This window comes from Vitis vinifera, chromosome 8 (genome assembly GCF_030704535.1).
Source record: "Vitis vinifera cultivar Pinot Noir 40024 chromosome 8, ASM3070453v1".
NCBI lineage: Eukaryota > Viridiplantae > Streptophyta > Magnoliopsida > Vitales > Vitaceae > Vitis > Vitis vinifera.
The window spans coordinates 10,679,779-10,691,600 of record NC_081812.1 but is presented as its reverse complement, the minus strand read 5'-3'; the positions used below and the strand labels follow the sequence as shown (position 1 = coordinate 10,691,600).

The 11,822-nt window shown below is 32.5% G+C and overlaps 2 protein-coding genes across 4 annotated transcripts; one reads left to right on the top strand and one right to left on the bottom strand.

Moving 5' to 3' along the window:
* On the top strand, positions 1–2,097 carry LOC132254201 (uncharacterized). Its single transcript, XM_059739349.1, has one exon. It carries the CDS (start codon positions 1–3, stop codon positions 2,095–2,097), a length of 2,097 nt encoding a protein of 698 aa, XP_059595332.1.
* A 993-nt stretch (positions 2,098–3,090) lies between these two features.
* LOC132252512 (ubiquitin-like-specific protease ESD4) lies at positions 3,091–8,607 on the bottom strand. Of its 3 annotated transcripts, XM_059738941.1 has the most exons (9): positions 8,327–8,607; positions 8,014–8,163; positions 6,445–7,354; positions 6,110–6,349; positions 4,370–4,887; positions 4,196–4,280; positions 4,004–4,099; positions 3,506–3,900; positions 3,091–3,420 (listed from the first exon to the last, which is right to left on the bottom strand). In XM_059738941.1, exons 3-9 carry the CDS (start codon positions 6,781–6,783, stop codon positions 3,276–3,278), a joined length of 1,818 nt encoding a protein of 605 aa, XP_059594924.1. In that variant the 5' UTR covers positions 6,784–7,354; positions 8,014–8,163; positions 8,327–8,607; the 3' UTR covers positions 3,091–3,275. The 3 variants fall into 3 exon arrangements, with proteins under 3 accessions (XP_059594924.1, XP_059594923.1, XP_059594925.1); XM_059738940.1 differs by having other exon boundaries at positions 8,014–8,607; XM_059738942.1 differs by lacking the exons at positions 8,014–8,163; positions 8,327–8,607 and having other exon boundaries at positions 6,445–7,618.
* Positions 8,608–11,822: the final 3,215 nt, after the last annotated feature.

Below are 11,822 nucleotides of genomic sequence, written 5' to 3'. Positions count from 1 at the left end.
ATGTCTTCTGAGATTGATAAAGAATTGAATGAGGACTCAATGTTGATGCATAAAAGTAGACACATTCATTGTGATTCAGTTGAAACTCTTACTGTTGATGGTGAAAATGGACCAAGATTTCAAAATGAGTCACATGAAGGGTATAAAGTTCATGATTGGAACATGAATGAGACTGCAATTAATGAGGAGGATTATAGAATGAATACTAACCCTACTAGTGATAAGCAAGTGACCCAAATTGGCTCATTCAGAACTGGTTCAGCTCAGAGTGCAGAAATCTTGACCATGATTGATACAAGTGATGGGTTCATACATGACAATCCCACTATAATCGAAGATGTAGCAAATGAAAGACAAAACATGATGCAACAACCTATAGTTAGTGGAATTAGTGATGACCATCTAGAAGAACACCAAATTTACTCAAGTAAGAAAGAATTACAAAGGAAGTTGTATATGATGGCTCTGAAAAGGAAGTTTGAGTTCAAAACAACTAAATCCACTACTAAGTTATTGCTTGTTGAATGTTTTGATAAAGAATGCAAGTGGCAAGTTCGTGCTACCAAGTTGGGGATTTCCAATATGTTTCAAATAATGAAATTCTATTCAACACACACTTGTCGGTTAGATATGATGTCTCGTGACAATCGACATGCAAGTAGTTGGTTGATTGGTGAGAGTATAAGAGAAACATATCAAGGGATTGGTTGTGAATTTCGACCAAAAGACATTGTAGCAGACATTCGAAAGCAGTATGGCATTCAAATCAGTTATGATAAGGCGTGGAGAGCCAAAGAACTTGCTCTAGGTTCTATTAGGGGATCACCTGAGGAGTCTTATAACACTTTACCATCCTATTGCTATGTTTTAGAGCAAAAAAATCCTGGTACCATTACTGATATAGTTACTGATTGTGATAATCAATTCAAATACTTTTTTATGTCGATTGGTGCATCTCTTGCTGGGTTTCACACATCAATAAGGCCTGTGGTTGCAGTTGATGGGACATTTTTGAAAGCAAAGTACTTAGGGACTTTATTTATTGCAGCGTGTAAAGATGGCAACAATCAGATATACCCTTTAGCCTTTGGGATTGGTGATTCAGAAAATGATGCCTCATGGGAGTGGTTTTTACAAAAACTACATGATGCACTTGGACACATTGATGATTTGTTTGTGATATCAGATCGACATGGTAGCATTGAGAAAGCAGTACATAAAGTATTTCCCCATGCGAGGCATGGTGTCTGCACTTATCACGTTGGACAAAATTTGAAGACAAAGTTCAAGAATCCTGCAATTCATAAGTTGTTCCATGATGCTGCCCATGCTTATCGTGTTTCAGAGTTTAATTTTATATTTGGGCAACTAGAGATGATTGACCCAAGAGCAGCAAGATATTTGATGGATATAGGTGTTGATCGATGGGCACGTTCATATTCTACCGAAAAAAGATATAACATCATGACGACAGGGATCGTTGAAAGCCTTAATGCTGTGTTGAAAAATGCTAGAGATCTTCCGGTTTTGCAATTGGTTGAAGAATTGAGAAACTTACTTCAAAAATGGTTTGTGACTCGTCAACAACAAGCAATGTCAATGTCAACTGAACTTACCATGTGGGCTGATGGAGAATTTCGTTCTAGGTATAATATGTCAGCAACATATCTAGTGGAACCTATCAACTCCAAGGAGTGTAATGTTAACTATGCTGGCATTAGTGCTCAAGTGAATTTAGACACTCGTTCATGCACATGTCGACAATTTGATCTTGATCATATTCCATGTGCACATGCTATTGCTGCTTGTAGATTTTACAACATTTCATGTTACACTTTGTGCTCCAAGTATTTTACTACTAAAGCATTGTTATCTTCATATTCAGAGTGTATTTATCCAACTGGAAATGAAATAGATTGGGTAGTACCTAATCATATTCGTGATAAAGTTGTGTTACCACCTAAAACAAGACGCCCAACAGGAAGACCAAGGAAAGTAAGAATTCCTTCTGGTGGAGAGGGCAAGCGCACATCTCATTGTAGTCGATGTGGTCAATATGGGCATAATCGGAAAACATGCAAACGACCAATCCCTTGATATCATGATAGCTTTGGCACTCTATGAACTTACATGGAATGAAAATTGTAATAGTGAACTTTTTTGTTTTTTTGGTACCCATGTGAACAGAAATGTAAGTTACTTTTTTGTATAAGGTGATAGGATAAGCACATAGATGAATATTGTAATAATGATCCCTTTTTTTTGCATAACCATAGAAATGGAGATATTTGTTACTTTTGTACATATATGTTATGATGAGTTATGTATAAAGTATAAATGAAAATTACATGTTTATTCTCAAACTATGGACTCAACTGTTCTCACGTTTATTGATAAGGAACTTGACAATAGTTAAGTTCAGGTTTTGTCTGAAGACTGTGGACTTAACTACCTTCAAGTTTGTACATAAAACAACTTGACAATAGTTAAGTTCAGGTTTTGTCTGAAGACTGTGAACTTAACTACCTTCAAGTTTGTTCATAAAACAACTTGACAATAGTTAAGTTCAGGTTTTGTCTGAAGACTGTAGACTTAACTACCTTCAAGTTTGTACATAAAACAACTTGACAATAGTTAAGTTCAGGTTTTGTCTGAAGACTGTGAACTTAACTACCTTCAAGTTTGTTCATAAAACAACTTGACAATAGTTAAGTTCAGGTTTTGTCTGAAGACTGTGGACTTAACTACCTTCAAGTTTGTTCATAAAATAACTTGACAATAGTTAAGTTCAGTTTTTGTCTGAAGACTGTGAACTTAACTACCTTCAAGTTTGTTCATAAAATAACTTGACAATAGTTAAGTTCAGGTAAAAATGACAATTGTAGACACAACTTCTTATGAGTCTATAGAAGATCAACTTGATACCTGTTAAGTCCAGATTAAATATGTTATTCTGGAATAGATTTCGACTTAATATCTGTCAAGTTTGTTCACAGTTAACTTGATAGTAGTTAAGTTCATGTGTTCTATTAAGACTGTGGACTTAATTACCTTCAAGTTTGTACCCATAACAACTTGACAACATTGAAGTTTAGTTTAAAAGGTCAATTGTATACATAACTATCGAACAACATTCATCAAAATATCCAAGTAGATATATCAACCTGTCCAACTACATTTATCAAAATGCCTAACTACATATATGAAGCTATCCAATTACATATAACAAACCATCCAACTACATTATCAAAATGTGAAATATCAACATGAATTCATTACATAGGCAAGTATTTCATATAAAATAACTCTGCTGCCATCTTTTCCCGAAACCAGTCCATTCGTGCACTTGTTAATGACTTCAATGGATGGTTGTGCATTAAGTATTCAGCATATTTGATAACAAACATGCCACAATCACCACTGCATGGTACACAAATAATCAATGTTAGGGCTATTATTAAAGATTAAGTGTATAAGTTATGAAAGTAAATTTAAGATCACTTACTCATTTTCCTGTTGAGGAATATCTTGCAGCCGTTCAATTTCCCATTCTTGGTAGTTAACTTTTGTGTCACCATGAAAACCATAATATGCTATTGCATTCAATATATGAGGCAACAATTTGGCTAATGGTTTAATGGCAACTTGCAATCTTGCATTATTATTGATGCCCATCAATGAGTCATATACGTATATAATCCTTCGATGAAGGTGGACAACTCCTAATACCCAGTGACTAGCCCGAACATTGATAGGGACATACACAATGTCAACATCAGGCCATTTGACAGAATAAAGAGGCTGCAAACCATTGGCATAATCAATAAGGATGTCATTCTCTAGTAATTTGAATTGGTTCCACTTCTTGCCATGATTAATCCATCTTGCTTGAGCATTTTGCTACATAGAATAAAGTTAATATACATAAATAAATAACCAAGATCATAAGATTCATTATTACAAAAAAATTAAAAATGTTAACTAAAATTCAAACTACACATACCCAAAACATAGTATCCACTGTGGTAAACTTTTGGGAAAAAAGATGAGGATTTTCTATTCGCCGCTTCCGGAAAAAGAAGAAGGCAACATCAATGTGCTAACAATTACAATAAAGTAAATTAGTTATATTATTTGGTTGTAAGCTGAACATAATAATAAATAAAAATAAAAACAAAATGCATCATTTACAAACCGTGTCAGCAAGCCATGAACCATGATTAGACAGTGATTGAAACCATTTTTTATCTATATGCATGTAGTCAATGTCAATTGTGGACCTTTGACATAAAAAAAAAAAAAAAAAACATTAGTAATTTTATAACTTGTGAAGAACACAAATTTACAAGTATGGATGTATACAACTTACCCTTGGTCATCACTCATCCACTTTTGAAAGGACTCTAATGCTTCTCCAGAGATTGGATGCAAAGGATCAAATGAAGTTAATGGTTTCTCAATCTCTTTTCTTAGTTTCTTTCTCTTGGTGGGATCTGTAAAAGGGTGCTGTAAGATATGAGACTTTTTAATCTCACGCCTTCGCTTAAAAATGGCAGGAGATAGATGGTGAGGTATGACATATACTGAAAACTCGCCCGACATAGTTGGGGTACCAAACAACTTGGCAATATCAATAACTGGATCATCAATAGAGTAGTCATCTTTCAACTCTTTAGTCATGTGTTTTTCTGCAAGCTGAAGGTTTCTAGAAGCTTCCATATCAATGTTCACATCCATGGGAATGTCATTTCTCTCCACTTCATCATCTGTAACATCCTCAAAAATTCCAGTCTGGAAATCAAAGCCCATATTGTTATCATTTTCTTTTGTACTAGATTTTTTGAATCTAGTGTCATGCATACCGTGTTCCTCATTCGAACTCTTAACCTAAAATTGCATACACCACCCAATAATAATAAATATGAGAAAACACAAATGTCAAAACATTGAAGTATTAGAAAATTTAAACAAGTAAACATGTCACTAACCTCTAATAAAAGTTGTTTCAATTCATCCATCTTCAAGTTGAGTCCTTCAATTTCTTTCTTTAGATGATTGAAATTTAACTCTGAGCTTTGTCTGAATTTCACAAACTCCATCCATAATTTCTGCACATATTGCACATAAATGAAATAAAAATTTAACACTTACAATATTTATATATATATTATGACAAGTTTGTTCACTTTGTGATTACTACCAAAAAGTGCTATTTTGTAGACCTAATTATAATGGTTTTAAGCACCTTTGAGTAGTAATCATATTCATTTAACCCAATTAATTCATTAAGGTCCTTAGTAATTGGTTTTAACCATTTTGTGGCAAGTTTACATGTTTTTATCAGCTTATGAACCAATTCAAGCATGCCAATTGTTGGAGGAGCTACTTGGGCGAGTTAAGCAAGGATTTTGTACGTTTATAGGCTTGAATTTCAAGTGGAAACACGAGCACAAGCAATGGAGAAGAGGAAAACAGAGTGAAGAAAATAGCTGCAGTCTTCTTTCGCACTTTTGAGGCACTTCCCGAAGTCCAATTTTTGCATGTTATATACCATTTGAAAGCTTAGGAAGTCAAGAATCCAACGCTTCAAACCGTGTATGATTTGGAGCTGAAATGAGGAAGATATGGCCTTCGGAAGACAACTGCATCATGTCAAATGGCCAATTTCGCAATGGGATTTTCTTCATGGTGCGAAATTTTGCCATTTCGCACCATGAAGAGCCACATTGCGAAAATTTCGCAAGGGGATTTTCTTCATGGTGCGAAATTTTGCCATTTCGCACCATGAAGAAACACATTGCGAAAATTTCGCAAGGAGGATTAGGCACATTGCGAAATTCCTTTGAATCCCCTGTTTTGAGACATTGTTGATGTTATTCCACTACCGGTTCTCCAAGATATTTTGCTTGATTTTTAGCTTTGTAAATACCTATTTTACCCTTGTAATCAACCAATGAATAGGTTGCTTTTGTAATAGCTCTTGTTTATTTATAGTTAAGGTCAGGTTCCACATGTTAATTATGGAATGAACATCTTATATTAAATAAAGTACCAAAAAAAAAAAAACATGCATGCATTATTTATGATGGCTAAGTTTAGTTTAAGTTACCTCTATTGATGGGGTGATTGCATCATTTGTTGTTTCTTCTGCCATTGCAGCAGTAGCAGCAGCAACATATGCAGCAGTGTCAGATGAGCTTTTTTCATGCCTTAAGTCATCATTCTTGGCATCTTGTGAGGCATTTGATTGGTGCAACATTTCTGCTGAAGCTCCTTGTTTATCTACATGCTTGTAATAGTCTTGTTGTTGCTCCTCTAAAGTGGGTGTTAGAAGCGAATGAAAAGTTAACTATAAAGTCCAAATCAAATATAATTATTAATAAACAACAATACAATAATATTTATAATTGCATTCTTAAAATGTAAAGGTAAAGAATTACTTACATGAGGCTCTAGAAATACATTTTCAACCTCAGTAGACCTTGGAGCACTTGTTGCACTCCAATTTAATATTCGAGGATACCTCTCAGATACACGAGTGGCATATTTCAATCCAATAAGTGGAATAGCCTCGTATGCCCAAACCTGGAATGCATATGGAAATCCAACAAGACTATATGCTTCAACTGCAGCTTCTCCCTTTGTTTTCTTTTTATCTTGGTATTTGGATACCCGGTTCTCCAAAGCTCTTTGCAAACCAAATAGTGTCCTCTCATAACAAATCCCCCCCCATGGATACTTGTTAAAACCCTCCAAATTATCAACCAAAGCAACCCATTCCATATCTATCAAATTTTTTCCTTCTTTCCCAAATAAAACATGCTCTAAAAAATACAAAAGTGCCAACTTTATCACCTCTTCATCTTCAAATCCTTTTTTTTTTATTTTTCTTATTCTTTTTCTTTTTCTTTTCCTCTCCTAAAGAAAGAAAAACTTTCTCCAACTCATCATTACGCACCTTGTTTTCTCCTTTAAAGTATGTGTCCCTTATTCGTAATGATTTTTTATCACATTTTGTAATAGGACCAAAACTCAAGCCCGTAATCAATGCAAACTCTTCTTTACTAAATCTTAAGCCCTTTGACTTTAATAAAATCCATATTTCATTGTCTTTTTTGGTTTCACATTGACGTAACAACAATTGATGAACAATTTGGGCTGAAAATCTAAGTTCGGGAAGGAGTAAAAAATGACCAAAACATGATTTTCTAAACATCTCCAATTGTGGTTCAGTCAATTTCTTCTTAATATTTTCAATGGCTACCAAGTGAGACAAACATGCAATTTTTCCAGGAAAGTACTCCTCTTTAGATATTTTAGATATAAAAGATAGGAGAGGAGGAGGAATGTCAATCTGCAAAATAATAACAAATTGTAAAAATATCAATATAAATTGAGCAAAATTATATTACCAAACTTATCCAACTATGTTAAATCCATCATTTTGTATTACTTCTTAACATAGACTTTATTTTCCTATTATTTAAGGATGTCATGTCAAATGCTAATATTCTAAAGATATTATTTTACTAATGCAATTGAAGCTATTATATTTTAGTAAGTTGCAGCTACAAAAAATTGGAGACATTATTCTAGTGTTTATTGAAATTTGAAACAAAACAAAACCATTTGAAATTGCAACCTGACAATGAACTTGATAGCAGTTAAGTTCAGTTTCTTCTTAACATATATATTTAAATCAAAATTCTAAATATTTGGATAAAATAATTTCACAAAAATTATATTCAAATACGTTATAAATTCATAACAAATAACTTCATTACACAAAATTTCAAAACCTTTTGATGGTAAACTTGATAGTAGTTAAGTTTAGTTTTTTCTAATAATTCAAATATTGCTTTAAACCTTGGACTATAACCTCACTGAGAATATTTCCAACAATTAGATTATCAATTCATGAAAAATAAATTCACAAAAAAAAATCTATTAAAAATGATAAAATTAAAAAAAAAAATTAAAAATCAAAATTTCAAGTAGACAATTAATGCTTACTGAATCAGTTGATTTCTTCTCATTTTCTGATGACGATGAAGAGGTTTCAAAACCTGGCTTTCTTTCACTTCTCTTTTTTCCCAAAATTTTATACCTCTTCTGTTTCGTATTTTTCATCACAGAATTTTTTTCTTCCTCCATTTTCATGAACTGAATCAACACACAATATCAGAAAGATGAAAAATCGAGTTTGATTAAAAGAAAAAAATAAGAACCAAAATAAGACACTTAGGGTTTCTTCTCATTTCATGGATGAAGATTCATATATACAGTTCGAAAAACCAAAATCAAAGAATGAAACAGTGAAACTTACTTTCTGTTTTTTCTTTGTATTGTGTTGTCTTTTTGTTCTCTTGCAATAAACGGAAAAATCCTTCGTGATTTCTTTCTCGCAGGTTAACAGATGGAACAAATGGGTTTGCAGGGTAACGAAGAGACACAATACAAGAGAAAATTGGAGTTGGAGGGAAAAAGGGCTAAAAGAGATAACTGAGGGGGTGAGGGGGTATTTTTGTCCGAATTGGGTCATTTTTGAGACCTAAATAAGTAAAGGGTTAGTTTTGCAATATTGAGGGATTTTTGTCCCTTTTAATCGGTTATCCCTAAAAGAAAAGTTCAATATTAAAGGCCAAATTTTAATAACATATTAATCTTATTTGATTGCATCTTGACCTCTTTTTATGCAAAGTTTTATCACTAAAAAAAATCTTTAAATCTTTAAATTGATTGATCGATCCATTATACACATTGCTCATTCTTCAAATCCTTCATTTAAATATGCAATTTTATGACCTACTCAACACTTGAAGAAAAATGATCAAATGTTAATCTTTTAGGAGCATAACAATATATAATGTCATAAATCCAATGCGTCATACTTCTCCAAAATGAACCTCTACAAACAAAACTAATGTAACCTTTGTAGCACTTTTTATATTTCATGCCTATCAAATTACTAAAAAAAAGTTCATTTTTTTTTGTTAAAAATTTGAACAAGAAAGGAGAAAATAAAAATGAGGAAACGAAAAAAAAAAAAAATGAAATACATAAAAAGTATTAGAAGAAAAAAGTAAATAAAAAAAAAAATCAATTGAAGTCGTGTCTTGAAAACACAACCTTAGGATAATTTATTGAAATCGTATCTTAAAATACACAATTTCATAAAAACACATTAAAATCTTGTCTTCGTGTTATGATTTTGGGATAGGATATTATCCTTGTCTTGTGGAGCTTAATTATGTGCTACAAGTGTTATTTTCTATCAATATTTTTTTACTGTACTACGTATTTATGAAAAATCCATTCAAAGTTTAGATGATAATGAATTAGAATTGATTCACACAAATCTGTTACTAAAAAAAAAAAATGTGTCAAGGTACTAAAAAAAAAATTGTTAAGGCATCATAAAAAAGTATATAAAAGACTAAAAAAAATGTGTCAAGGTACTAAAAAAAAAATGTTAAGGACAATAGGAGAAAAAGAAGAGATGCATAAAACGCACTAAACAATGTAAAGCTTGCCATTACAGCCACAACTCATAATGACTACCAAAATTGAAATTATTTTTAAAGGGAACATTTAAGAAATTGACATTGACTTGAAAGCACTCAAGGCCTACGCTGTCAAACTCAAGGAAAGATTTATTTATTTATTTATTTATATTTTTATTATAAATATGTTTTTCAAGCCCTTAATTATGTTAATGGAATTGGAATTGTTGATAAAAGTTGTATGTATCTACAAGATAAAATGAGATAAAAGAAAAATAATAATAAAGAAAGACTTTTTTTCATTCATCCTATCTTCTGCATAGATATGGTAAGGGCATCAGGAAGAGAAGGGTTCAATTGGAACAAAGGAAGGGACTAGGGATTTTAGTTGATGTTTCGGTGAAGAGTTTTGTTGCATCAAACCATGAAAAAAAAAAAAAAAAAAGCAAAGAAAAGAAAAATACAAGAACGAAAATAAAAAAATATACAATATCATTTACGCGATTCAACCTAAAGCCTATTACATGCCAAAATTTACTAAACAAAGTCCAACCCAAAATTTCAAACTCTACTGTGCGAATAAGAATGAGAAGTATAGTAATCATGGTAGCTACACTCCCAGTCACCCTAAAAATTTCTATAGACAATGATTATATGGTTGGTCATTGCCTATTGAAAATTTAGTCAAGTTCATTCAAAATCTTATACCTCAACTCACAAAAGTTAAAATGATTTGGGACTTAATCCAAAGGAATTTGGACATGCTTGAGCACTTTTTAAAATTAGTTCATTGGTGTGATTACAAGTGTGGAAGGCTTGTGACCATTACTTGTTGAAATTCTTACAGTAGAAAGAAAGCAATCTAATGAAACAATTTCTTTTGTATGATTTTTCAAAAATTAATTTTGCATGGAATTTAACCCATGATACCCATTCGAAAACTAGCATGGAATACTTTTAATAATAAAATATAAATTATCAAATCTGTCAAGAATGGGGCTAAAAATTGGTTCTAAACACTACATTTGCACCAAAAATCTCTTGGTAGGGTTGTTCAATCTATACGAAATACATTTGGAAAGTCACATAAAATTGATTCCCTTATAGATCATCATAGGATATGTCCTTTTTTTTTTCTTCTAAAAAGATGGTTAAAAGCACCAAGTTCTTTATGTTTTATTCAAGTCTAGAAACACATGTACCCCTATGACAACCGAAGGTTAAGTGTAGTGATTCGACTCATGGTAGCTTAGCTTTAAAGATGTATCAACAAAATTTATACCTTGAATACTATTACTAAAGTAGCCAAGCTACTATAGTATAGTGGTTCTAGGATCGTTCACTGGGAAGGGTTTTCGCAAACACAAGTGATATTCAAATTAGGAAAATAGGTGATTTTCTTATGGATGTTAGCTTTAAAAGAAGATGTAAATGTTTTAGAAAGATTTAAACTAATCTAAGTTAACATTAAAGACTAAAATGAAAGGGTGTAAAAACAAGTTTCTCAAAGATAAGATAGCTATGCTCTGGTTCTTATGCAAATTGGAAATCTCAGGATAGGCTCCTCGCGTTGGGGTTGCAACTATGGTGATGCTTGCTTCCCGAACCGGTATGGATTTAACAAATCAAGTTTTAATCCTTTAAAATAGCAAAACAGATGGTAGTGAATTTCATCAATGGTTATTCACCTTAGACTTCCTTTGAATGGCTCGTAAGAGATAACTAGTAGTCTAAAGCTAAAAGCTTACCAAATATTGACAACTCAAAGTCATTCCAGGTGATAAACCCACCTTTCAATGGCCATTGAAATTGGTTCTAATGGATTAATGGAAAACTTGGAATTGAAAACCTCACCTTCCAATAGCTCGTAGGAGATAACTAATGGATAGAAATCCAAAAGCTTATCAAGTATTGGCCGTTGGAAGTTGTCAAAAGGAAATAAAAACCAAACTTTGCATTAATGAACCATTAATGAAAAACGACTACCTTACCTTCCGGGTGCGAGAAATTTCCATGGGATTGCATCCAAGCCATCACATAACATCCATACTTTGAGAAACTTAAAAGGTTTTAGCCTCTCATCCTTGGGGATTTCATCCACCAAGGATGTTTGGCTACTAAGAAAATAGAAATGGGGAAGAACCGGAGAAGAGAGAAAAAAAGAACTTTATATATTTCTATATCTATATATCAATATTTGTTACAACGGATGCAAGGAGATATAAATAGAGAAGTTTTTCCAACCTTCCTAGCTAATAAATCTTATGATTGGTGGATTACAAGGAGAAGAATGGAAATTTATACAAAAATATCTAAAAG

What these genes read in the sequence shown, in the direction of transcription:
- LOC132252512 (XM_059738940.1), bottom strand. Translation starts at nt 6,783, where the DNA reads ATGGAATGGGTTGCTTTGGTTGATAATTTGGAGGGTTTTAACAAGTAT. An exon ending in ATGTATTTCTAGAGCCTCAT is followed by an intron (nt 6,350 to 6,444) that starts GTAAGTAATTCT and finishes TGGACTTTATAG; the next exon opens with TTAACTTTTCATTCGCTTCT. An exon ending in GTTCATGGCTTGCTGACACG is followed by an intron (nt 4,100 to 4,195) that starts GTTTGTAAATGA and finishes TGTAATTGTTAG; the next exon opens with CACATTGATGTTGCCTTCTT.
- LOC132254201 (XM_059739349.1), top strand. Translation starts at nt 1, where the DNA reads ATGTCTTCTGAGATTGATAAAGAATTGAATGAGGACTCAATGTTGATG.